This window comes from Echiichthys vipera (assembly GCF_963691815.1).
Source record: "Echiichthys vipera genome assembly, chromosome: 15".
NCBI classification, from domain to species: Eukaryota; Metazoa; Chordata; class Actinopteri; order Perciformes; family Trachinidae; genus Echiichthys; species Echiichthys vipera.
The window spans coordinates 28,738,918-28,766,513 of NC_139840.1; the positions used below are offsets into that span (position 1 = coordinate 28,738,918).

Below are 27,596 nucleotides of genomic sequence, written 5' to 3' on the forward strand. Positions count from 1 at the left end.
TGACTGGAAGGTGATTGACCCTCCTAGCTTTTTCAGATGGCTCAGGGAAATGGTCTTTTTTCAACTGACCATGATTTAGTCTTCCATCCTCTTTTGTATCTTTCGTTTGGGGAAGTATATTTAAAAGTGCATGTGGCAACTGTTCACATCAATAATAGCCTACATTAATTCATTTAAACCAAGAAAACCCCTGAACTTTAATAGCTGTGTTTCATCAATATCGCTGCTCATATTCAAAACTTTCTGCGCAAAACATAGCCCACATATGTGTTCTCTGAATGTCGGATTTTTAATGGGAATAAAGTCACAATATTTCAAGAATTTGTGTGCTGTACATTAGCCTATGTTATTGCTTTTCTGATATGGAGTTATCCCCTTCAAACTGTTTGACAGACAGACCCCTGTTGTAGTTAATGAGCCAGGGCTGGATTTGAGCCACAAGTACCATCTCAGGGAAATAATTCTCATTGGGATTTTTAGCAAAGTACATACCACTAGTGCTAGAAAATATGTCATAGCCATACAGTAGTGTTAGCTTTCTATGTGTTATCACTCAATACGAAAACACACTTTCAAAACTATAGGACAGGAGCGCTGTGTAGGGAGTGCTTTTTTTATCCTTTCCCCCACCCCCCCTCACCCTCATGTGATGTACCCCTTTCCTACCCTCTTTTGTAAAAGAATTTCCCCTCTGGGATGAATAAAGTAGGATTGATTGATTGATTGATTGATTGATTGATTGAAGATCGTAGTCACAACAACAAAAAATAATTCCAGCAGTTGGGTTATCAGGTTCATTGCCAAGTGTGTCAAGGCAGGAGACAGGAGACCGGAGTCTGTTTGAGCCTGTTTGAACCCATCCGCTCTGGCAAATCACACCATAAAAACAAGTACTGCAGAGCAGTTTGACTGAACTTACCAATCAAGGAGAAACGTAGCATTTCACCAAGTGCCAGCCTACAGTAGCTGTGCCGAACAAAAGACAACCATGGCAACCAGCAACGCCCAACGTTATTGGCTGCTACAATGGAAACAGAACTGGACAGAAAGTCATTGTCAAACTCGTCAAAAATGTTTTAAAATATTGATTCAGGCTAAATATATATTTTGTATGAAAAAGCAATACTTTCATTCTGTACCCCTCAAAACGCCCTCTGGGTGTATTTTTAAATATAGCTTTTGATAAAGATTCTACATGTTTAACCTTTAATGAGAATTAAATTTGATGCTTGTTAAACCCGTGATTGGTTGTTTCGTCAATATAACTGTAGTAATCAATAGTTTACTAAATACTATTCAATCTTGAATTGTATTCAAGACTGGACACACATTGTGCTCATAGGCTCTGGTGAAATAGTGCTAATAATAAAAAAGGTTTTCATGCACAAAGTACAGATCAAATCTGTGAGACCTCTCTCCCTCTCTTTCCCACTGCAGCATAACCTGACATTTTCGTGCGCTGAGTCCAACTCATTCTCCGTCTTCTTCAACTCCACATCCTTCCTGCGGCTGCCGGGTCAGAGTGACAGTGACACTCTGTCAGTCAGTCTGTCATTCAGGACATGGAACCCCAACGGGCTGTTGATGTTCACGCCGCTGGCTGACGGCTTGGTTGAGGTGGGTCTGACTGAAGGCAAGGTCACCGTCTACATGAACGTGACACAGAAGAAGAACTCACGTATAGACATCTCATCAGGTAAGCTCAGCTCATTAGTTCTTCAGAATGGAACTTCTGTAGCCCTTATTTATATTACTATATTTCATGTAGTTGTCACTTTTAGCTCCATTTTTATTTTGCTACTTTTCTCATTTATTGTTATTGCCAATTTTATCTTGAAGTGTAGAGACTGAAGTGTGTTTTCCTTGCAGGTTCAGGTCTGAATGATGGCCAGTGGCATAGTGTCCATCTGAATGCTTTGGAGAACTATGCTATGCTGACAGTCGATGGAGATGAGGCATCCACAGTTAGAACAGCCATTCCTATCCAGATCCAGACCGGAGGAACTTACTACTTTGGAGGTAATTCTTCAGAAGGATAACTAAAGCCCTTTCTGCATGGACTAGAAACCTTTTGAGGAATTCACTGTGTTTTGACCACACGGACAAGGGTCTAAATTAAAGTGTAATTCCGGCGCAAAATCATCCCATGGTCTTTTCAGCACTTCCATACATCAAATAAGCCATCGAGACAGTTTTGTTTTTTTTGAGAGTCGCTAATAGCCGGGCGTGGCTACAACTGATTAGCTCGGGGCAGTATGTTGAAGGCATTAAAACGTCTTTTTTAACCACTAATACTGCTCAAGATAACACCAATCCTCTGCAGTAGCATGATAAGAGTCCTTACACATAAAACGAAGCATCAACCACGTAGTTAGTGAACCTCTAATCAGTGTTAGCCACATTCGGCTGTTAGCGACTCTTACTGATTTCTCCGTTAATAGTTTATAATTGGAAAAACTGTCTCCATGGCTTATTTGATGTGTGCAAGTGTCGAAAAAGACCATGGGATGATTTTACGCCAGAAGTTTAGCAGCTTTTGCAATATAAATAGCAAAAATATAAAATAGCAAAATAAATTACAAGAATTGAGATAAGTACACTCACCAGCCACTTTATTGGATACACCTTGCTAGTACCAGGTTGGACCTCCTTTGCCTTCAGAACTGCTTTAATCCTTTGTGGCATAGATTCAACAAGGTACTGGAAACATTCCTCAGAGAGTTTGGTCCATATTGACATGATAGCATCACGCAGTTGCCGCAGATTTGTCGGCTGCACATCCATGATGCGAATCTCCCGTTCCACCACATCCCAAATGTGCTCTATTGGATTGAGATCTGGTGACTGTGGAGGCCATTTGGGTACAGTGAACTCATTGTCATGTTCAAGAAACCAGTCTGAGATGATTCACGCTTTATGACATGGCGCGTTATTCTGCTGGAAGTAGCCATCAGAAGATGGGGCATAAAGGGATGGACATGGTCAGCAACAATATTCAGGTAGGCTGTGGCGTTGACACAATGGTCAACTGGTACTGATGGGCTTAAAGTGTGCCAAGAAAATATCCCCCAGACCATTACAACACCAGCCTGAACCCTTGATACAAGGCAGGATGGATTAATGCTTTCATGTTGTTGACGCCAAATTCTGAGACTCATCAGACCAGGCAACGTTTTTCCAATCTTCTATTGTCCAATTTTGGTGAGCCTGTGTGAATTGTAGCCTCGGGTTTCCTGTTCTTAGCTGACAGGAGTGGCACCCGGTGTGGTCTTCTGTTGCTGTAGCCCATCCGCCACAAGGTTTGGCATGTTGTGCGTTCACAGATGATCTTTTGCATACCTCGGTTGTAACGAGTGGTTATTTGAGTTACTGTTGCCTTTCTATCAGCTCGAACAAGTCTGACCATTTTCCTATGACCTCTGGCATCAACAAGGCATTTGCGCCCACAGAACTGCCGCTCACTGGATATTTTTCCTTTTTCGTTCTCTGTTTGGTTGTGCGTGAAAATCCCAGTAGATCAGCAGTTTCTGAAATACTCAGGCCAGTCCGTCTGGCACCAACAACCATGCCACGTTCAAAGTCACTTAAATCACCTTTCTTCCCCATTCTGATGCTCGCTTTGAACTGCAGCAGATCTTCTTGACCATGTCTACGTGCCTAAATGCATTGAGTTGCTGCCATGTGATTGGCTGATTAGAAATTTGCGTTAACGAGCTGTTGGACAGGTGCACCTCATAAAGTGGCCGGTGAGGGTATATACACAATCAGGTATTATTATACAAAAGTGCAAAGTAAGTGGGGGCTATGGGGGTTATTGGACATTCAGTACACTTCTTAGAGAGGGATAGGGTGGAGGGGAGGAGGGTTTGTGCATTTTACTGTCTGAGGGAAGAAACTGTTTTTCAATCTGTTGGTTTTGGATTTAATAGTTCTGTTTCTTTTCCCGTTACCTTGGTATTTCTAAATATCCTGGCCATGGCCATGGGGGTGACAGAGTTGAAGAAAGATGCAGTAGAGACAAACTGTTCAACAGCAAATAGTTTATTCAATCAGTATTTCTCCAATGCTTTGAATAATGACCTTCCTGTAACCTTCCAGGCAACTTTTTACACTCCAACACCCGATCACGTCAGCGCTCCTTCCAGGGCTGCATGCAGATGATCCACATAGACGACCATCTAGCCGATCTCAGGGCTGTGGAGCAGGGCCTCATTGGAACCTTTGAAAATGTCAGCCTGGATATGTGTGCCATTATAGACAGGTAAAAAGCAATAGAATTATAAACTTAGGAGTGTCGCCCAGTTGGGCGGCTGTGGATAAGAGGCAGAGCGGGTCGTCTTCCATTCGAGAGATCGGCAGTTCGATCCCCTGGCTCCTCTGGTCTGCATGTCGAAGTGTCCTTGGGCAAGACACTGAGCCCCGAATTGCTCCCCGTGCTGCGCATGGGCGTGTGAATATGGTGTGAATGGTAAGATTAGTTGGTATGTAGATACCCACTGCCATCTGTGTGAATGTCTGTGTGAATGGGTGAATGTGACAAGTAGTGTAAAAGCGCCTTGAGTTGTCAGACTAGACTAGAAAGACGATATACAAGACCATTTACCATAAAATAAATGTTTATTTTCATTCTATTTTATAAGGTATTTCCGGTGCCCGACAGCAAATATTGTAGCTTTGAAATTGGTCCATGCGGTGTTCTGCCTGTCCTCATGTAAGTTCCGTTCCATCTGTATGTCATTTTAGATGTGTCCCTAATCACTGTGAGCATGGTGGTCGCTGTTCTCAGACATGGGATACATTCAGCTGCAACTGTAGTGGCACTGGATACACTGGAGCTACCTGCCATACATGTAAGTGCGTGCACGAACACACACGCACACATGCGCACACACACACACACACACACACACGCACGCACACACGCACGCACGCACGCACGCACGCACGTGCGCGTACGCACTGCTTTATGAACTGTGTCTCCTATGTAGCGATGTATCAGCAGTCCTGTGAGGAGTATAAGCACCAGGGGAAGAGCTCAGGGAGTTACTGGATTGATCCAGACGGCAGTGGACCAATAACCCCCTTCAGAGTCATCTGTGATATGACAGGTGAGATGTCACTGTAAAACGCGTGTAGAATATATCAGTTTAATTTCTTTCCACAAAAGATATAAGACAATAAGTCAATGCTGTCAAAATGTTCAACACTTATCTGTTGTAGCTATGCTTTTAACAGTCCACATAATGTCTTCCTATGTCTGATTTTAAATCTTTCACGAACATGTTTGTCACAGTAGCTGCTGTGGAATGGAAACATGCATCTGTCATAATATTTTTCCCTGTATATATTTTACCAGTTATCATGCATCTGCTAAAAAATTGTATAGTTCAAATGAAGGAGAAGGTATTGATGGTATTCTTATGGTCTTTCAGAGGAAAAGGTTTGGACCACACTGAAGAACAACCTATCTCCTCAGACATCAGTCACCAGTGCAGACCAGGAGGGGAAAGCAGTGCTGCAGATCACTTACAATGTGTCTAATGAACAGGTACTCAGTGACTTCACACCTGAACTAGGATACAGCCACAAGTTTAAGTAAATTAAAGTTTACATTAAAGTAAAGACAGTGCGAATACAGATAAAAATGTTTGACAATTCCCTCAACTCAGGGTGAATAAACTCAGAGTTTTCACTAATCCTGCTTTCTGAAAAAGGGCCCTGAAAAAAAAAATCATTAGCAGACCAAAATTGTATTGGTCGATTGGTCGCAAAAAACCCCCAAAACATTTGGAGCCGTTTCTTGTCAAAATTAAGTGAAAATCTATGTGACTAAAGAATGGAGGGCTTTTAATTTAAATGGCTAGATACAGGAAGTTGTGACACTCCCTCACTGTCAGTTGGGCGCAAATAGTAAGTAAGTAAGCAAATATGTACAACGTGAAAAAAAGAGAAAGCAATTGTCCTGCCCATACTTAACTCTACATGTACTATTATCCATTAATAATGTCTTTGGAAATTGTACAATAACTTCAAATCACAAACCTAGCCAATCAGAAATAGATACCTTTCTAAACACCCTGGACTTACAAACTACTCAGAGAGCAAGCAGCCATTTGAGATGTATCCCTTTCCTCTGAAGAACTCAATAAAGCCCTTAATAACATGCCACATAAATCATCTGGACTAGATGGACTTCTGACTGAATTCAATAAATATTTTATTGGGCTATTTTCTGCCGAAATCAAAGCTACCTCCACCATAACCCGGGCACATGAATACCACTGTGATGGTGCTTGTATTTAAATCCAATACAGTGCCGGTGGAACAGTGGATAGAGCAGTCGCCCCATGTAAAGAGGCTGAAGGTTCTCGAGGCAGCGACCGTGGGTTTGACTCTGACCTGTGGCCCTTTGCTGCATGTCTCCCCCTCTCTTGCTGACCCCATTTCCTGTCTGTCCTAAACTGCCAAAAAATATCCCGAAAGCAATTTCAGTCAAAAGCAACTACACTTGGTTATTTGTCTAGGAAGACATTTCACCTCTCATCCAAGAGGCTTCCTCAGTTCATTAACGCATCTGACCAGGCTGGGACTCAGCCAACTATCTGGTGTTTGTTGAAGATCCTCCTGAGTTTCTCTGATACCCCAACCACATACCGAATGACTATGTTGTTTCTCTTGTTTTCATTTACTTTCTCAACCACTTTGGTTGTCTTTCTGGAAGCAAGGTCCAGCAGGGGTAGCCACAAGTTGTGAGGGCGCCTCTCAGGTGCTTGTGTTCTTCTCTTTCGGCCTGTGAGCCGGTGGGTACATTATCCGCTCTATGTTGCAGTGTTCTGATAACTCCAAGCTTGAGTTCCAGGGGGTGGTTAGAGTCAAACAGTAGATTCAATTTAATTCAATTCAATTTTATTTTTAGTGCCAAATTATAACAAAAGTTATCTCAGGACACTTTACAGACTAGGTATAGACCACACTCTATGACTTATTTATGATTTACATAGACCCAGAATACAGATAAATACAGATCTGTTTGAGAGGGTTTTTCCTGTCATTCTCCATATGAACGTCACAGTCTAAGAAAGGCAAACTATTGTCCTTGACTTCTTCTCTGGTGAACTTGATGTTTCTGTCCACAGAGTTTATATGTTCGGTAAAAGTTTGCACCTTGGATTTGATTTTAACCCATGTGTCGTCCACATATCTGAACCAATGGCTCTGGGTTACTCCTTTGAAGGAGATCAAAGCCTTGTCCTCTACCTCCTCCATGTATAGATTTGCCACAATAGGGAATACTGGTGAACCCATGGTACAGCCGTGATTCTGTCTGTAAAAAGTGCCATTAAACTGGAAATATGTGGTCCAGAAGTTGGCAAATGTGGTCTGGTTTGAGATTTGTTCGGTTGTGTAAGGAGTTGTCCTGTGTGAGCCGCTCTCTTACTGTGGCCAACGTCTCCATGGTTGGAATACAGGTGAAGAAGGAAGTCACGTCGTAGGATACCATGGTTTCATCTGGATCAATTTTTAAGTCTCGGACTTTGTTCACAAAGTCTATGGAGATTTGGATGTGGTGTGGGGTGTTGCCCACCAGTGGTGCCAGAATATTGGCAACGTGCTTGGCAAGGTTATAAGAGACCGAGTTTATGCTGCTGACAATGGGCCTGAGCGGGGCCCTTATTTATGGATTTTTGGGAGTCCATATAAGCAGGGGGTTGAGTCCTGGGGATTTGTCAATGACTCCTTCTTTTTGTAGTTGTTCTTTTTGCAACCGCTGGTAGGTCACGTTTCAGAGTTTCGTAAGTGTTAGAGTCACTAAGCAGGGCAGAGATCTTTGCCTGATAATCAGTTGTATTGAGAAGTACTGTGCATCTACCCCTGTCTGCTGGAAGGATTGTGATGTTGTGGTCTTAGCTCAGTGCTGTTACTGCTTTTCTCTCCTCAATGGTGATGTTGGATGGGGGGGACCTTAGCTTGGGACAACATTGCTGACACTTTTAACCTTAGCTGTTCAGCCTCAGTTCCAGTAAGGTTGTTTTTCTTTATAGCCGATTCTATAGCTGTAATCAACTCCACTATGGGTACCTACACTTTTGGTGTCATGGCAAAGTTCAAGCCCTTGGCTAAGACCTCCTTCTCTGGTAGAGTAAGATCTCTGTCTGACAAATTCTTAACCCATCTGTTTTGTGCTTCTTCTTGTGCTGGAGTTATAGTTTTTGGCCTCCAAGTGAGTATTTCTTTGTTTTTGCCAATATCCCGGGATTGTAAATTGTGAAATTTCTTCGTTTGTCTTTCTTGCTCTTGTTGTGTTGAGATTGTAGGGCTCTCTGGGTGAAATCCACATTTTTTTCTATGATAGAAACAGGTCAGGTAAGATTGATGTCAGTTTCTGTAGAGGTCCGTGTTCTCTTTAAGCCCTTCAATAGTGAAATTGACCTGTCTTATTCGCTCACTGAGGAGTTGGTTTTGAGCCTTTTCTATGATTTTTTTCCACTCTATGCCCTCTCATAGTGGAATTCAAACATAGACTAGTTGGTGTAAGCCTTTGTTGTTTGCATCTCAGACTAAACCGTAGGTGGCTACTGTAATCTGCAATTTTCTGAGCCAGAGAAACTCAGCAAGATCTTCAACAAACACTGCATCCCTGTGTATTTCAAACCCAGTAACACACTCAGACAGAGACTAGTACATCCCAAGGACAGAACACCACACACCCACAAAGACAATCTGGTTTATGCTGTCCAATGCAACGAGGAATGCAAAGATCTCTACATTGGAGAAACAAAACAACCACTGCATAAACGCATGGCCCAACACAGGAGAAATCCCACTTCTTTGATGACAACAATGTCCAAATCCTGGACATAGAGGACAGATGAGTAAAAGAAGCCATCTATGCAAAAGTAGAGAAACCATCGCTAAACAGAGGAGGAAGTCTGAGACACCACTTATCTCTAATTTACAATGTAGCCCTTTCATCCCTTCAGGAGATTCAATAATCTATCCTCAAGAACAACTGTTCACAAGTGGCCTCCTGTGACTCCAACGACTGTCATTAAGACTCAATAGAGCACTAACGAAGTCGAAACCAAAATCCCACCAACAACTGTCACTCTAACGACGGTCGTTGGCACTTGGAGCACAAAGGGTTCCAGTGACATCATCGGCCTTGTGAGGTGTTAAATACCTGGATCTCCACACCAATTAGTTGGACCAGTCCCAGCCTGGTTGAGAAAGAAAAAGAAAACAAGAGAAACAACATAGTCATTCGGTATGTGGCCGGGGTATCGGAGAAACTCAGTAGGATCTTCAACAAACACCAGATAGTTGGCTGAGTCCCAGCCTGGTCAGATGCGTACATGAACTGATGAAGCCTCTTGGATGAGAGGTGAAACGTCTTCCTAGACAAATAACCAAGTCCAGTTGCTTTTGACTGAAATTGTTTTAGGGATGACTTTATAACAGCGCTGTCAAACTAAAATTCACAGTGGGACAGATTTAAAAACTCGGACAAATTTCCGGGACAAACTCAATATTTACTACAAAAAAAAGAAAAGAAAAGACTGCAAATGTGCATGTTTTCCCTTCCCTCCAGATATGTAATGCTGAACCTTGTCAGGGCAGGTCCTTGTACTTGTCATGGTGTTTCTTATGTTCCCTCCCACCTGTGTTGAAAGCCCCTGTTTTCCATCTTTCTATTGGCTATTTTTGGGGAGGGGTGGATTAAGTTTTTCCAAAGAAACTATATATAACTATAATAGCAAAAAATACCTGAGATTATATGTGATAATAGTGAATCTAAATATATTTTGCATAGTGTACTGTACAGTAAACTACAAATGATTGCTACTAAAACCATTAGTTGAACATATGCTGTATATAATAAAATCCAATATATTCCTGTGTGTGTGTCCAGGTTTTGTCACTCACCAGCCGTGCAGAGTACTGTGACCAGTATGTAGCCTACGCCTGCAGAATGTCTCGTCTGCTCAACACTCCTGGTAATGTATCCTTCAGAATTATCATCAGCACAGACGTCCCAGCATCACTTACAACATGTCATTAATTATCAGACCTTGCTTATTTATGTATGCCAATGCATCATTAGATGAGTTTTTTTAGGGGTTTATGTGTTTTCTTCTTGTTGGTTGTCCACCATTGTCTCTGGTTGACCGTAAGCTCCATAGATAAACAGTTGAAAAAACATATGGAGCACATGATTTATGTATCTGACTACCTGACTGCTAATCCTGTTGTTACCAAGCACATACACGCATTTCAAACCCTCATATGGTTTTGATGTAATTTGGTTGTTTATCATACTAATATTTTCATCTCTTACTTAAAGGTCCCCTCCTCTCAAAAAAGTGTTCTTCTGTTTCTGTCCTTTAAAATGTCTGACACTGACTATAGTGACTTATATCTGTGCAGAATTTATCACTGGAAAGGTGTTTTCACATTCCTCTCCTGAAGAACAAGATGTCTCTGCACTTCTATGAGATTTGAAATTCAAACATATTCTGGCAGCATTAGCTGGTACGACACTAACCCATGAACCAATTGCTGTCTATTATGTGAAAAACTATTCGATGAGGGATGTCATCCCCCTGCAGGGCATTAGGAATTGGTGATCTGCCCAAGAGGCTCCGCTGCCTCCTGTCTGAAGCCGGCTCAAACATGTAGGCCTAGGGCATCTTGATGAGCTGTTTGCGAGCTACTCTTTAAACCTCAGGCCTGCTTCTCAAGCTACCGCGAGTACATGCAGGTGTGAGCATGAGCAGCGGAGGGGGAGACGAGCCCAGATGCAACATTTCTCAATGAGAGAGAAACAGAAGATGTGTTTTTTTTTATTTGTATAAGGGATATCCATGTTAAACTAAATATTAATCAAAGCAGAGTCGTTTTGAAAGACATGAACACGTGTCAGGGTACTTTAAGAATTGATCTAATAAGCTGACTCCAGGTTGTTGATGTGATTCCCAGATGGCAACCCGTTAACCTGGTGGGTAGGAAGAGCCAACGAGAGGCATTTTTACTGGGGGGGCTCAGGACCAGGAATACGGAAGTGTTCCTGTGGTATCCAACACAACTGTACTGACCCCAAACACTACTGCAACTGTGATGCAGACCTGCGCACCTGGTGAGTGGATCGCTGCTCAGCAGCTCAGCTGAGCAACTTCTTACAGCTTTGACTAGTTTAAGTTAAAGTGTATATTTTCAAACTGAACTATACAGTATTAGTCCTGACCTTCACTAAAGCTGTGTGTCGGCTGGTTATAGTTTTAGTATATGACTACTGTATCCAGTCAATGTAAAACCAGGATGTCAGTCAATTCTGTTATTCCTTTCCATTCAAGTTGTTTGTTACCAATCTGCTATATGGGTCCTTATTTATAGGGCGAGGATTCAAGAAGCTTTATTTATCCCGAGGGAAATTATTGTGCAACAGCTTCAATACAAAGATGGGAAAGGATCAGAGTAACAATAAGCTAACATGAATCAAATCAAAAGAAAGCTAACATAAAATAAATCAAACAATTAACTAATGTGACAGAGTGCAACATACATTTTGGTTAAACGTAGGTATATACAATATACAACAATACGCACCGTGCAGTTTAGCAGCAGATTGAAATAGAATAAAGTACAATATAATAAAGTACAAACTAAATAAGTGATAAGGAGCGATAAGTGATAACAGTGTTAAAAGTGTAGCAGCATTTCTTACTGAACTAAGTTACAGTACAACTAAATAAAGTGATGTAGTGATGATATAAAGTGATATAAAGTGACATAAAGTGACATTTGTTCAGGGCACAGTGTCTCCACTGTTCCTTACCTGACCGGGGGTAGATGAATTATAGAGTTTGATGGCCACCGGAAGGAAAAGACTTCCTCCGGCGTTCAGTGTTACACCGTGGGAGAATGAGTCTGTGACTGAAGGTGCTTCTGCTCGAGGTCAGCAGCTGGTGGAGAGGGTGAGTGTTGTTGTCCAGGATACTGTGCAGTTTAGACAGCATCCTCCTCTCAGACACCACCACCAAAGAGTCCAGTTGGACCCCAAGGACGAAGCCAGCCTTCCTGATGATCTTACTATTCCTCTTGGCGTCTGCTGCCCTCAGACTGCTACCCCAGCACACAACAGCAAAGAAGATGGCACTGGCTACCACCGACTGGTAGAACATCCTCAGTATGGTGTTACATACATTGAATGACCGGAGCCTCCTCAGGAAATAGAGACGACTCTGGCCCTTCTTGTAAACAGCCTCAGTGTTCTTGGACCAGTCCAGTTTGTTATCCAGGTATACTCCAAGGTATTTGTAATCCTGGACAACATCAACAGTCACACCGTTGATGGAGATGGGTGTGGGGAAAGATTTCCTTCTGCGGAAATCCACCACTAGCTCCTTAGTCTTGGTGGAGTTAAGAATCAGGTGAATAGCTGCACACCAGTCGACGAAGGAGTCCACAACGCCCCTGTACTCCTCCTCCTTCCCCTCACTGACACAGCCACAATTGCAGAGTCGTCAGCAAACTTCTGCAGGTGGCAGTACACAGAGAGGAGCTGAAAGTCTGAGTTGTACAGGGTGAACAGAAAGGGGGAACGAACAGTTCCCTACGGAGCCCCAGTGCTGCTGACCACAGTGTCAGACACTCCGTCCTGCAGTCTGACATACTGTGGTCGACCCGTCAAATAATCTGAAATCCAGGAAACCAGGAGAGGGTCCACCTGCATCGCCGTCAGCTTACTCCCCAGCAGAGCAGGCCGGATGGTATTAAACGCTCTGGAGATGTCCATGAACAAGATTCTCACAGTGGTTCCCGGTCCGTCCAAAGCCCTTTCATCAAATCTGTTGAAGAACAGATTCAGCTCGTTGGCACGTTCAGTACCACCTCCTACTGTCGCCTACACACAGAAATTGATGTACCCCGTTATGCAGTCTGTGAGATCATCAAGGTCCTCTTTATGTGAATCACAGAGCAAATCCCAGTCTGTTAGTTCAAAGCAGCCCTGTAAAGCTCCTGTGACCATCTCTTCACAGTCCTGGTATTCACAGGAAGCCGCTGGACCTTAGGCTTATACAGGGGCTGCAGGTGGATGAGGTTGTGGTCCGATCTTCCAAGAGGAGGAAGGGCAGTGGAGCTGTAAGCCTCCTTAACATTGGCATACAGCAGGTCCAGTGTCTTGTTTTCCCTGGTGGGACAGTCCACAAACTGCTTGAAAGTAGGCAGTGTTGCAGCCAGAATGATGTGGTTGAAGACTTCAGATATAGCAATGAATGCCTCTGGGTGCCGTGTCTGAAGACCCGCGACGACGCTGTGGATGACGTTTGCAGTCGGAGGAATGTAAACAACCAGGACGATAACGTGTGAGAACTCCCTCATCAAATAGTACGGCCGTAGACTCACGGCAAGCAGCTCAATGTGCACACACGCTGCACACGCTCCATAACAGTAACGTGACCAGGATGACACCACTCGTTTTCAATAAGAATAGCAAGTCCCCCACCTTTCCTCTTGCCACTCTCACAGTGACTCCTGTCCGCCCGAACAGTCTGAAAGCCGCCCACAGTAACATTAGAGTCCGGGATGTCCTTGTGGAGCCATGTCTCCATGAAACAGCACACTGCTCACACGATACATCCACTGAGTCCTCACCAGGCCCACCAGCTCATCCATCTTATTAGCCAGCGACCTCACGTTCCCCATGGTGATGGAAGGGAGAGATGGTTTATATCTCCTCTTCTTTTCCCGTTGTTTATGTCCAACCTTACATCCCCTGTACTGTCTCCTCAGTTCAATGGGGATTTCAGGCCTCTCCCGCATCAGCGCCGATGGTGTTAGCGACAACAGCTGTTCACGGGTGTAAACAATGGACCCGCCGCATTGTTGCTTCAAGACGGAGACGCGGTCGGCAAAAATAGTCCCAAGAATAAGACACACAGACAAAAAACATGTAAGAAAGTTCACAAACATAGTTGGCTCAGGTTAGCACGACGACTTACAGGAAAAAAAGCACTAATAAAAAGATATAGATATAAAAAGATATATAAGTCTGCAGGATTCTCATGCTTTAGGTGGACATTCAACGTAAGAAAAAGGTGTTTTTCGATTCATATGCATAATTGAATGATACTGTAGGCAATTATAGGCAATATGTCATCATTAGTGGTTATGTGCTTTGTGCTATGTCACTGTAACAAAGGGTTCCAGTGACATCCTCGGTCTTGTAAAAGGTTAAATACCTGGATTTTCAAACCAGATAGTTGGACCAGTCCCAGCCTGGTCAGATGTGGACTTGAACTGATGAAGCCTCTTGGATGAGAGATGAAATGTCTTCCTACACAAATAAGCAACTCCAGTTGAAAAAGTCTGCCCTACAGGTGTTGCTGCTAGTCCAAATCGTGTGTGTGTGTGTGTGTGTGTGTGTGTGTGTGTGTGTGTGTGTGTGTGTGTGTGTGTGTGTGTGTGTGTGTGTGTGTGTGTGTGTGTGTGTGTGTGTGTGTGTGTGTGTGTGTGTGTGTGTGTGTGTGTGTGTGTGTGTGTGTGTGTGTGTGTGTGTGTGTGTGTGTGTGTGTGTGTGTGTGTGTGTGTGTGTGTGTGTGTGTGTGTGTGTGTGTGTGTGTGTGTGTGTGTGTGTGTGTGTGTGTAGGAAGGAGGATGCAGGCCTATTGGTGTATAAAGACCATTTGCCAGTCAGTCAGGTTGTGGTTGGTGATACAAGCAGAGCTGGATCTGAGGCCAAACTGACAATAGGGCCACTCAAATGCAGTGGCGACTGTGAGTATTTCTCTCTCTCTCTCACACACATGCACACACATCCACACACAAGTTACTCTGAGATATTTCAAGTTCAATTCACATCATCAGAGAAACATTAGCCTACCTTTTAATCCACGTTCTGCTGCTTTTTGAAGGGAACTTCTGGAACGCAGCTTCCTTCACCAGCCCTGCCTCCTATCTCCACTTCCCTTCCTTCAGAGGAGAAACCAGCACTGATATCTCCTTTTACTTTAAGACCTCGTCCACTCATGGCATCTTTCTGGAGAACCTTGGAACCACTGACTTCCTTCACATTGAACTCAGAGGTGTGTGTGTGTGTGTGTGTGTGTGTGTGTGTGTGTGTGTGTGTGTGTGTGTGTGTGTGTGTGTGTGTGTGTGTGTGTGTGTGTGTGTGTGTGTGTGTGTGTGTGTGTGTGTGTGTGTGTGTGTGTGTGTGTGTGTGTGTGTGTGTGTGTGTGTGTGTGTGTGTGTGTGTGTGTGTGTGTGTGTGTGTGTGTGTGTGTGTGTGTGTGTGTGTGTGTGTGTGTGTGTGTGTGCGCGCAAGAGGACAAGTTCTCATATTATTGACTTAGAAACAGTGGTGATTGCTCTGAGACTGCAAAAATGTCACCAAAAAAAAAAAATGTACTGCTGTGTGTACATTTCATTTACTAAATACGTGCTGGAAACCCTTCATCTTTTGTTCAGAATAAGTTACTTATCACAGGTAACTGGCACAACTTCCTTCTCATTCATCCCCACAGCACCACAGCTCTTTACACAGTCGGACGATCAGCTTCTACTGACTTCAATGGGGAAGCGTAGAGCGGGTTGTTCCACTACAGCCATTGGATAATAATAATACTGGGCTTTGTCCCGCCCATCGGACACTCAGCGTCTCTGGGGGTCTATGGGGCAGGCCCGGACGTTCGGCTTCTGCGTGATGATTGGATGAGCTGTCTGAGGCGGAATCCTTTTTTCATTGACAGCTGAATGAGCGAAACAGGGATCTTGAAAAATAAACATCCAGCGGAGCATTTTCTAAGTTTTTCATTCCGTTGTTCTGAACTGATCCGGAGACTATACTGATCCCCAGCGACTTTGTCTTTGTTAAAAACGACTAGCGTTGTGTCTGGTGACTCTGTTTTGTCACTCTGTGGTTTCTTTCCCCAACGAGCAGTGGCAGCTTCTCCCCCCGTCACGATCACTCACAGGCGGTCACACTTACTCACAGTAGCCTGGCGCAGCAGCTCCAGCTGGGCCAAGGCCGTTTAAGCAGCCTAGCTCTGCTGGCCATTGAGAGGACACTGGTTAAGTCCCTGGAAAAGACGCCTAGTTGGTACGACAAGGTCACAGATCATTTTCTTGAAAAGGAACGAAGGGTAGAATTAACATATAAATAAACAAACACATTTATGATGTAGGCCGGAAAAATTAGCTTCCCCTCCTTGAAAGACCACTGCTAAGAAATGTAACAAAGTAAGTTCTCTCAGAAAATGTTTTATTTGGCCAGGTTGTTAAAACGTTTAGTGCCGATGAAAGGAGAGAAATGTGTTTTTTCACTTGGTATGGCAGACACTCATTCATAGAACATTTAAAACAATTTATCATAAAGTCACAAAGTACTTTAGAGTAAATAAAGAAGAACGCAAAGAAACAAATAAAAATTAAAGCTGCGAGCAACGATGATCGGAAACTTGCACCTTGCTCAGTCGGGGGAGCCACCAGGAATCCGGCAGGCACAGCCGCGCGTTCTCACAACCATCGGACACCATGCAGACGGTGGGTGTGGGGGCCGTGGGGCCGCAGGCTGTGTATTGCTACTTTTGCACCACTTCCTGCGTCCACTGTGTGGTACTAGAGAGCGTGTGCTAAACATGCTTTGAGTTGCACTGTATCAAGTGTAGAAGACACAAAAATCTGGTGGAAATTGAATGATTTTTGTAATTTTTCCTCCTAACAATAGGGGGCGCTATTACTGTTGGTCAATATTGGTAAGTAGTTGTCTTCAGTAAAAGTAGCAATAGCACTGTGTTACAACACACTGTTATAGTTAAAAGCCCTACATTCAACATGTAAAAGAACAAAAGATTATTATAAATAGATATTAAGTAGGCTACCCAAAGTAAAAGTATTCATTATGCAGACGGACCCATTTCAGAATCGAATTGGATTATAATAATTGACAGTTGCGGTTGATACAAGGTGGAACATATTTTTTATTTGTTAATTTGCAGCCATTTGCTAAATTCGTTTTATAAGTTTTTATTCTTCTTATTGATGTACACACAGCACCCCATTTTGATCAGGCCAATTACAAAAGAATTTCTGCTGCACTTAAAGTGTTATTCCAGCGCAAAATCATCTCATGGTCTTTTTCGGCACTTAAAAAAAGCACCAACAACGTAGTTAGTGAACCCAGAGTTTATTAAAAGAGTGTTTTAAAGACTTACCAACTAGCCCCTGTACCAGCTCCTCTCATAGTAAAATTCATTCAAGTGGATTACCAAAGTAAATCCAAAAGGAAGGAGCCCATTGATGCTTTGTTTTCTATATAAGGACTCTTCTCATGCTACTGCAGAGGTTTGGTGTTATCATGAGCAGTATTAGTCGTTAAAAAGACGTTTGAATGCCTTCACCTTGCTGCCCTGAGCTAGTCAGTGTGCACGTCCAGCTGTTAGCATCTCTCCAGGATTTCTCTGTAAGTAGTTGATACACGAAAAAAACTGTCTCGATGGCTTATTTGATGCATGTAAGTGCAGAAAAAGACCATGGGTAGATTTTGCGCCGGAATTACACTTCAGGTTCCTAAGAGCACAGTGGCTCCATAATCCTTAAATGGAAGAAGTTTGGGATGACCAGAACTCTTCCTAGAGCTGGGCGTCTGGCCAAACTGAGCAATTGGAGGAGAAGAGCCTTGGTGAGAGAGGAAAGAAGAACCCAAAGATCGATGTAGATGGGCTCCAGAGATGCAGTGACGAGATGGGAGAAGGTTCTAGAAAGTCAACCACCACTGTGGCCCTCCACCTATTGGGACTTAACAGCAGAGCTCTACGGAAGTCTCTTGGTCTCATCAGACAAGAGAATCTTTTTTCTTCTAGTCTGGGAGTCCTTCATGTGTCTTTTGGCAAACTCTATGCAGACTTTCATGTGTCGTACACTAAGTTGTGTCTGTGTTTTTCTGTCAAAATAGGGTGCTGTGTGGACATATATGAGGAAAAAAATCAACTTAAATGATGTATATACATACAGTGGGTGTGGAAGGTATTCAGACCCCCCTTAAATTTCTCACTCTTTGGTAATTTGCAGTGGAGATCGAAATTAGAGAATAAAGTATTAATTCTTGATTTATTCTAAAATATTGTCAGAATTTGATAGAATATCCACTGTGTAATATACCACTGCTGTACTAGCATGTTTTTTTAAAATAACCAAGGCACTTCAACAAAAACCTTTATTTTGTGAAAAAAAAAACTGTGAACAAAATTAGAGAACAGAAACAATTGTGTCAGAAAAGAAGATTTCAACAATGTTTTCTTCTATAGGATTAAAAAATGAACAGGAAGTGTAGAGGCCACAGCTTTGAATGACTTCAGCATATCTGCGCCCACAGGACATCTCTAGTTTCTCTCACTGCTCTGGTTTGAATTGGTCTATTCTTCTTCAGTCTTTACCAGAGATTCTCTGTGGGGTTTAGATATGGACTCTGGGCTGATCATTTCATTGTTTCAATATTCTGAGCTTCAGTGAATTGCTTCACCTGTTTTGCAGTGTGACAGGGGGCATTGTCTTGCATGAAAATTGCAGCTGATTGGGAGACAGTTGTAGTGAAGGTATTGCATGTTGCTGAAGGAGGTCCACATAAACATTTGCATTCACCCTGCCATGTAGCTGTACAAGAGGCCCAACTCCTGCTGCAGAAAACATCCCCTAAACCATGACACTTCCTCCTCCAAATGTAACTAACTTCTTTACACACTTTGGGTTCAGTCTTTCCCCAGTCCTATGCCCAACATCATTTTTCCATCAGACCCAAATAAACTGAATATCCTCTCATCACTGAAGAGCACTCTGGACCAGTTCTTCTCTGTACAACTAGTCAACAACAACAAAATACAGTAAGACATGTATAGCTAAAAAAAGTAAACAGTAAAAAGGCCCTTTAGTAAAAGAGAGTTTTCAGAAGTGATTTTTTTTAAGATACTTGTGATAAGATATTCCAATGGACAGCCACACTCTATAAACATAACGAGGAACATATCCACAGCAGCAAAGTGGATAGCACACAAAGAGGAAGCATCAGTAAGAAACAATACAATGTAGAAAAAAAGTATGAACAATATAAACACAGGGAAATATAAAACTATAAGAATAACAGGAACAATATATACAGAATTTTTTAAGTATTTTGAATTTACAAATTTACACTAAGGCACAGAGGAAAATAAAAGTATTGCACATTATGATTGAAATTGTCATTATTTATAATTATTGTTTTGGTGTGTGTGGTCTAACTGGAGCAGTGCTGATTGTACAGTCTGACAGCTGCGGGAAGGAAAGACCTGCGATAATGCTCTGTCACACACTGGCTTCCCTGAGATGCTCAGGCAGGAGCTAAAGCTGAGGGGCCTATACTGAAAAGGGAACAATGACTGAAAAACTTATCAACACGTATTTCGATTTTGGTTGCAGTAATTTAATTTCACACAAATAAGAAATCAAGAATGGAACTTGTCATTAGTGAAAATCTAATTCTGATGTCTTAAAAGTTACTATTGTTGATGTTGATCCTGTTGTTCCCAGGAGGCTCGGTGGTTGTCTTCTCTTTTGACGTAGGCAGTGAGCGGGTGGAGCTCAGTGTCCACTCGCCGGTGCCTCTGAACGATGACCACTGGCATCGTGTGGAGGCTGAGAAGAACATCAAGGAAGCGGTGCTGCAGCTAAACGGACAGTACAAAGAGGTCAGAGCCACGCCCCCACAGGGACACGCAAAACTGGAGTTCTACAGTGAGCTATATGTCGGTAGGTATAAGTTGTCGCATGATGTCTTGCACTACTCATGTACCCCTCCTGTCTTTGTTTTCGTCCATTCTTTAGGGTGTATCAGCAGAGGTCTTAAACTTGTACTCCATAAAATTTGAGTTCCCTTGTTTCTAGCGGCCTCTTTGGCAGTAAGATGTAACTGCAGGTGAGCCTGTTCTTTCAGAGCCTCCATCTTGTCACGTTCACGGTCACTATGTGTGTTATATATTTCACATTTTTTAGTTTGTTGCTCTTTTGTAAACTTTATTTAGACCTTTTACCATTCACCTCTCTACTTCCCAGTCGTCCCCTATATATTCTCCTCTTAAATACACACACACACACACACACACACACACACACACACACGTTCCCGTTACACATTTGTCCTTACTACCTCAAGAAGAAGATCCCGATTTCCGGATTAAAGTGAACGCAGCACAACTGGTGATGATCTGGGCCGACAGACCAACCGCTGTCAGCAGCGTCACTAACATGGAGGCTTATTTACATCTAGAGAGGGAATGTCTCCACAGACACACAGATGTGAATACTCGACAACAAGTGTTTTTATTAGTGAGTCACATGATCATTCACCATTGATTTAACTCACTCTGTGATAGATATGAACTTAAAAGACAATTAAATAGATAAAAGTCTTACGGAGTACAACTCTAAAGTGTTGAATGTGACATAAAGACTCTGTTCCAACCACATCAGAGTCCCATTCGGATCAATTTGTATACTACTTGCATATCAGTTAATAATGTCTGTATGACTACAGTTTATCTGTAATATTTGGTGTAGTGGGGAAAAAAACATGTCCAGGGTGTTAATGAGTCTTAGTGAAAACTTCAAGTGAAAAGTGTTTGTGCTGTTCACCTACATGAGTAGGATTCACACACACTGGCCCTCATTTATCAATCTTGTGTGAAAACGGGCGCAGATCTGAGCGCAGAATTGGTCGTAGGAAAGGACCCACGTGTGATGAAACATTCGTATCGGACCAATCTCAGCGTACGAATGAGCGGGCCTTGATAAATGCGGCAGCTGAATTCGATCGTCATTAACATGTTACGCCCTTAAATATTCCTGGTTCGCAGGCCTCTCCCACTGAGGTCAAACATGGAGAGAATAAACACTGGTAAGAAAAAAAACTTTTCCGACACAGAGATCAGCATCCTGACATTCGAGATGGAGCAAAATAAAGATATGCTTTTTGGCAGTCTTAAGAGTGGAATAAAAGGGGCTCATAAAAACGCTGTATGGAAAAGAATAACAGAGGCAGTCAACCCGAAGCAGCGCTCCACTGTGACCCATGTGCGTGTGTGCGCACTGCTGAACCTGCGCTCCTGCTCTGTAGCGGGGTTTGCCAGCAGGGTTATTAGGTATTCCGTTAGAGGATAACCTTTGTCGTCTAGAAGAACCATACAAACATGTTAATCATCTGATACCTTGTTTGATTTAATGCAATTTATCGAGAGTAGTGCGATTTCCTTTTCATTCATTCGTCTTCAACCGCTTGTCCCTGTCAGGGTCGCGGGGGGCTGGAGCCGAGCTGTTTTGAAATATAAAAGAATCGTGTGTGTCCCCGGCCACCATGTTTAAAAGCGATAGCTTGGCATCACAAATCACCTGTACATTTATTGAGTGGTAGTTTTTGCAATTGATGAATGTGTAATCATTCATGGATGGTGCCTTCAGACGCACATGAGTACAATCAATTGCTCCAACCACAATTTTTATTTTTTTTATTCGTTTTAAGAATCCGTTTTGATCTGTTCTTAATATGTGACTGCTTAAGCTTAATGACAGCTGAGGTTTGTGAATTATTTTCAGGCAGATTTTGCTGTGCTGCACCGCAAATACACAGGCTGAAATTTGCGTACACGATCTCAGACCAGACGTGAGATTTGATCGTAGCTCCCGCTCACGTCCAATTGATAAATGCCGAAGTTTGCCAGGAAATGTTTGTACACACGCTTTATTTAACAGGAAGAGCTCTCTTTTTACAGAGTTCCCTGGCCAAAACAGGCAGCAGCATTCAAACTCAATACCATTATTTAATTAAAAAAATTGAGACTTTTTTAGGACTTGAGACTTGACTTGGACTTGCAAAAAGTGATTTAGCCTAAACTAATGATGTGCTTCATTTCTTATTTCCAAGGTGCCTCGAGTGGTCAGAGAGGTTTTCTTGGCTGCATGCGAGCTCTGAAGATAAATGGTGTAACCTTTGACCTAGAGGAGAGGGCACAGGTGACTCCAGGGGTGAATCCAGGCTGCCAGGGCCACTGCAGCAGCTACGGGATGCACTGCAGGAATGGAGGGAAGTGTGTTGAGCAGTACAATGGATACTCCTGTGACTGCTCCCTCACTGCATATGATGGACCCTTCTGCACTGATGGTACAGCCTCACATGCTGACTGGGATTAGAGTAGATTACATAATTTTAGATAAGATGATGTCTTTCATTAGATTCAATCTTAAGCAGACTGATCAGCACTTTTATGATGTTTTAATTACCCTTTGTTCTTCTGTGTGTGTTAGATGTTGGTGGCTACTTTGAAACAGGAACCCTGGTGCGTTATGACTTCCTGCCAGAGATGGAAGCCTTTGCGTTGCAGGTGAAGAGCCCATCAGGTGTTCTTACTGAAGCTAACCTGACTCAGGAGATGCTGGTGTTTAGCTTCAGCACCTCCAGCTCTCCCAGTATCCTGGTCTACATCAGCTCCAGAACTCATGACTACCTAGCTGTGGTGCTCAGACACAATGGTGGGTTCATCAACATCCTGCCTCATTTTTTTTTTAATCGATTATGAACTGCTGTTACACCAGTATCATGTGTTATACATGTATACTGTGTGTGTGTGTGTGTGTGTGTGTGTGTGTGTGTGTGTGTGTGTGTGTGTGTGTGTGTGTGTGTGTGTGTGTGTGTGTGTGTGTGTGTGTGTGTGTGTGTGTGTGTGTGTGTGTGTGTGTGTGTGTGTGTGTGTGTGTGTGTGTGTGTGTGTGTGTGTGTGTGTGTGTGTGTGTGTGTGTGTGTGTGTCTCTCTCTCTCTCTCTCCAGGCACTCTCCAGATCCGCTACAGTCTTGGGGGGCTAACAGAACCGTATACAATAGATGTTGACCATCGTAACATGGCCAATGGACAGCCACACTCTATAAACATAACGAGGAACTTAAGAGAGATACGACTACAGGTTAGTGCTTCCTGCCACTATATTAATACCTGACAATGTGATATCAAATACTTTATGCTGCAACTAAGTAGAAAAGCCTCAGATATATGAGTGGGATGTTTTGATATAAATTTCTTGTCTATGTGTTAATTATAGATCTGCAAAAGGTCATGGTTAGCTTAGCTTAGCATAAGTTCTGTGTCCCAAATCGCGCACTACAGTGAGTGTACTTACATTTGTGCAACATGTACAAACCGGATTCCAAAAAAGTTGGGACACTATACAAATCGTGAATAAAAACTGAATGCAATGATGTGGAGGTGCCAACTTCTAATATTTTATTCAGAATAGAACATAAATCACTGAACAAAAGTTTAAACTGAGAAAATGTATCATTTTAAGGGAAAAATATGTTGATTCAAAATTTCATGGTGTCAACAAATCCCAAAAAAGTTGGGACAAGGCCATTTTCACCACTGTGTGGCATCTCCCCTTCTTCTTACAACACTCAACAGACGTCTGGGGACTGAGGAGACCAGTTTCTCAAGTTTAGAAATAGGAATTCTCTCCCATTCTTGTCTAATACAGGCCTCTAACTGATCAATCGTCTTGGGCCTCCTTTGTCGCACCTTCCTCTTTATGATGCGCCAAATGTTCTCTATAGGTGAAAGATCTGGACTGCAGACTGGCCATTTCAGTACCCGGATCCTTCTCCTAAGCAGCCATGATGTTGTGATTGATGCAGAATGTGGTCTGGCATTATCTTGTTGAAAAATGCAGGGTCTTCCCTGAAAGAGATTACGTCTGGATGGGAGCATATGTTGTTCTAGAACCTGAATATATTTTTCTGCATTGATGGTGCCTTTCCAGACATGCAAGCTGCCCATGCCACACGCACTCATGCAACCCCATACCATCAGAGATGCAGGCTTCTGAACTGAGCGTTGATAACAACTTGGGTTGTCCTTGTCCTCTTTGGTCCGGATGACATGGCGTCCCACATTTCCAAAAAGAACTTCAAATCGTGACTCGTCTGACCACAGAACAGTCTTCCATTTTGCCACACTCCATTTTAAATGATCCCTGGCCCATTTAAAACGCCTGAGCTTGTGGATCTTGCTTAGAAATGGCTTCTTCTTTGCACTGTAGAGTTTCAGCTGGCAACGGCGGATGGCACGGTGGATTGTGTTCACTGACAATGGTTTCTGGAAGTATTCCTGAGCCCATTCTGTGATTTCCTTTACAGTAGCATTCCTGTTTGTGGTGCAGTGTCGTTTAAGGGCCCGGAGATCACGGGCATCCAGTATTGGTTTACGGCCTTGACCCTTACGCACAGAGATTGTTCCAGATTCTCTGAATCTTCGGATGATATTATGCACAGTTGATGATGATAACTGCAAAGTCTTTGCAATTTTTCGCTGGGTAACACCTTTCTGATATTGCTCCACTATCTTTCTGCGCAACATTGTGGGAATTGGTGATCCTCTACCCATCTTGGCTTCTGAGAGACACTGCCACTCTGAGAAGCTCTTTTTATACCCAATCATGTTGCCAATTGACCTAATTGGTGTTAATTGGTCTTCCAGCTCTTCGTTATGCTCAAATTGACTTTTTCCAGCCTCTTATTGCTACTTGTCCCAACTTTTTTGGGATTTGTTGACACCGTGAAATTTTGAATCAACATATTTTTCCTTTAAAATGATACATTTACTCGGATTAAACTTTTGATCTGTCATCTACGTTCTATTCTGAATAAAATATTGACATTTGCCATCTCCACATCATTGCATTCAGTTTTTATTCACAATTTGTGTAGTGTCCCAACTTTTTTGGAATCCGGTTTGTACCCTATGTACTGACACGATCAGTTCACTCAATTCCCCCAGTAAGTGCTGTCTGAAATCACACACTGCGGCCAAGCACTTACCGGAAATGACAATTGTCTTTCTTCTTCTGTTTATTTTTCCAAAAGCTTTTATTTTTTTATTTTTCCAAAAGAGTTTTTTCCAACAATTCTTCTGACTCAGCATGCCACCAAAAATCCTTGTGATCCTCTTTTTACATTTATAAAGTGAATCAGCGCTCACCAACAGTTTGGCCGTTCTATAAATGCAGTATGCTGCATTTATAGACTTCCGGCATGAACACACTTCCACCCTCAAAAAAGACGGTTTGTGGGTCGAAGTGCGTGAGTTCCAAAATACACCTACTAACATCTCTAAATCTCTTAATTGACCCAACAACAACAATTAATGGTTTTATTTAGATTTGCGGGCTATTTCTTACCTCACTCTTTGAATGAAAGCAATTGAGCGTATTTCCCAAAATGTTTACCTATTTACATTTCAACAGATTTATTTTAAACACATGGCTTTAATACTCTTATAGCAAGAGGGTATGGGTAGAATTGCAAAATTAATTTACTGTTTTTTTAAACCCATATTTACAAACTGAATCGTTGTCATCGGAACTACTTTCTACTGAAGAAAGAGGTCCAGTAAAAACTTTTAACAGGATTATCCACTAGAACAACAACACTGAAATCCCTTTAACCTCCTTTTCGGGGGTGAACTTGCCTTTTAAAGGCCACACCTGAAACTGAACAGTTCTAGGGGGTAATAACAATAGAGCAGACCAGAGTTATTAGTTGGACTTGTCACTGTTCCTTTCCTCCATCCATGTTCTGCAGCTGGACCACTACCCGGTGTCCACATACACCCTACCCGAGGCCTCTGACACCCAGTTCAACCTGGTCAAAAGTATCTTTCTTGGAAAGGTCTTCGGTAGGTGTAAAGTTGAGTAGAAGTGTGTGTTCAGACCTTACTCAGACAGGATGATTTCTCTAAGACATGTAGAGTGATGTTATGTGATTTTATTCTTGTCCAGACAATGCATGTGTTATTGTTCTACTTCTATTCCACTTTTACATTACATTACTGTTAATAATAGTCCCACTTACCAATGCATTAATCTCTATAACTAGATATCTCCATATGAATGCAGAATCTATAGGCAAATGAGAAGATTTAGCTATTAAAGTGTTCAGGTTTTCGTTGCAAATGAGGTGGAATGCATTGGATGGAAAAAACTTTGTGTCAAAGTTGTTCCCCCGTCCGATAGTGTTTCGTGATCTGAAAAGTTGACTGAAGATACAAGGTTTACTATAGTCAGTCTTTTTAAAGGTAGCTGTTACGTCTCCCATGGGGAAACAGTAACTCTACAAACAATGACACAAAACCAGAAAACAAAATTATGTGGGTTTATTCACAACAAATGTGCAAACAAATCAACAGGTGGATAAAGGAAGGGCCGTGAGGGTTGTGCCAAAGAAATAAAATAAATAGAACAAAACTGGTCCTGACGACCTCTAACTATAAGGAAAGAAAAGAACACAAGGCCTGACTAACTTATCTAACAAAATGGCTGCTGGAAAACCATAAACAAGTGGAACCAACCCATAACCTAGTCACTCTAACATAAAAGAACTACGTGAGTGAAATAATGTATAGGGTACCACGGTCTTACCTTGGCCAACCTCCCTTTTCCACAAAAACCCTCTTTAACAAAGACAAGCATTCAGCGAACAAGTTCAGGTGTGAAGAAGGGTGTAATCAGAGTGAGAGAGAGCTGCTCTCCCCACAGCAGGCCTTTTTAGCCCGGCCCGATCCCGGGATTGGCTCCCAACTTGGAGGGGAGCGCAGCTGAAGCAGGGCGGAGCTGAAAGGCAGGGAGTCACAGGCACAGGCTTCCACCTAGACATAGAAACCCACAAAAAAAGGAGACCACAACCAGACCCTACTCCTGCTTAAAAAGTGGGATGTAACAGTAGAATTGGGCCTGTAAAGAGTTCCTATTGTGTTGTTTGGTTAGTTTTGTAATGGTCTAAAAATGTTTGAGAAGATAACACTCTTATCTTTCTTGTAGAAACAGGACAGATCGATCCGATCCTAATCGAGCGCTATAACATGCCTGGCTTTGTCGGCTGTCTGTCAAGAGTTCAGTTGAACAGTGTGGCACCATTGAAAGCTGCGCTGCGCTCGGGCCTGGAAGCACCCGTCAGCACCCATGGGATTCTGGTCCCATCCAACTGTGGAGCCTCACCCCTGACCCTCGCCCCCATGGCTTCAGCGAGTGACCCCTGGCACATAGAAGCAGGTAGAGACACGGACAGACAGATAATACAGTTTCAATGAAAATTAGAACATGCCAAAATCAAAATCCAATGGAATGGGAAGAATGTCATAATTCAAACAGGTAACCAATGTTTGTCCACAGCTGGAGCTGTTTTCCCATTTAATGAGGACAAGGCCCGTGGTGATGGAGTGGATCGCAACTCTGCCATTATTGGAGGTAAATGTCATTTAACCCCCAACTACCAAGTGTTTGAGCTGCGGCTACATTAGTCCTCAAAACCTTTGAAACTTAAAAAGACCAGACAGCCCATACAGCCCATTTTTACTCTTGAAAGTCAGAAAGGAGCACACATAGAAGTAAAGAACTAAACATTGAAAATACATGGAGTAAATAAAGAATTCAATACCGAGGACACTGGATGAAGATTGAAGTCAATTCTGAAACTCCACAGGAATGCATGTAGCTATAGCAATTCAATTCAATTTTATTTACAGTGTCAATTC

The 27,596-nt window shown here is 42.7% G+C and overlaps 1 protein-coding gene across 1 annotated transcript in view; it reads left to right on the plus strand.

Moving 5' to 3' along the window:
* Positions 1 to 27,596, plus strand: part of cntnap2b (contactin associated protein 2b) — an 82,526-nt gene that overhangs the window by 45,309 nt on the left and 9,621 nt on the right. The window contains exons 8-24 of the mRNA XM_083929004.1: positions 1,438 to 1,696; positions 1,870 to 2,019; positions 4,099 to 4,261; positions 4,744 to 4,850; positions 4,989 to 5,108; positions 5,433 to 5,548; positions 9,911 to 9,995; positions 10,978 to 11,134; positions 14,648 to 14,775; positions 14,913 to 15,083; positions 19,561 to 19,779; positions 21,947 to 22,183; positions 22,327 to 22,551; positions 22,847 to 22,980; positions 25,649 to 25,742; positions 26,884 to 27,114; positions 27,235 to 27,309. Of these exons, the coding sequence (XP_083785130.1) occupies positions 1,438 to 1,696; positions 1,870 to 2,019; positions 4,099 to 4,261; positions 4,744 to 4,850; positions 4,989 to 5,108; positions 5,433 to 5,548; positions 9,911 to 9,995; positions 10,978 to 11,134; positions 14,648 to 14,775; positions 14,913 to 15,083; positions 19,561 to 19,779; positions 21,947 to 22,183; positions 22,327 to 22,551; positions 22,847 to 22,980; positions 25,649 to 25,742; positions 26,884 to 27,114; positions 27,235 to 27,309 (2,671 nt within the window). The remainder of the gene's footprint in view (positions 1 to 1,437; positions 1,697 to 1,869; positions 2,020 to 4,098; positions 4,262 to 4,743; positions 4,851 to 4,988; positions 5,109 to 5,432; positions 5,549 to 9,910; positions 9,996 to 10,977; positions 11,135 to 14,647; positions 14,776 to 14,912; positions 15,084 to 19,560; positions 19,780 to 21,946; positions 22,184 to 22,326; positions 22,552 to 22,846; positions 22,981 to 25,648; positions 25,743 to 26,883; positions 27,115 to 27,234; positions 27,310 to 27,596) is intronic.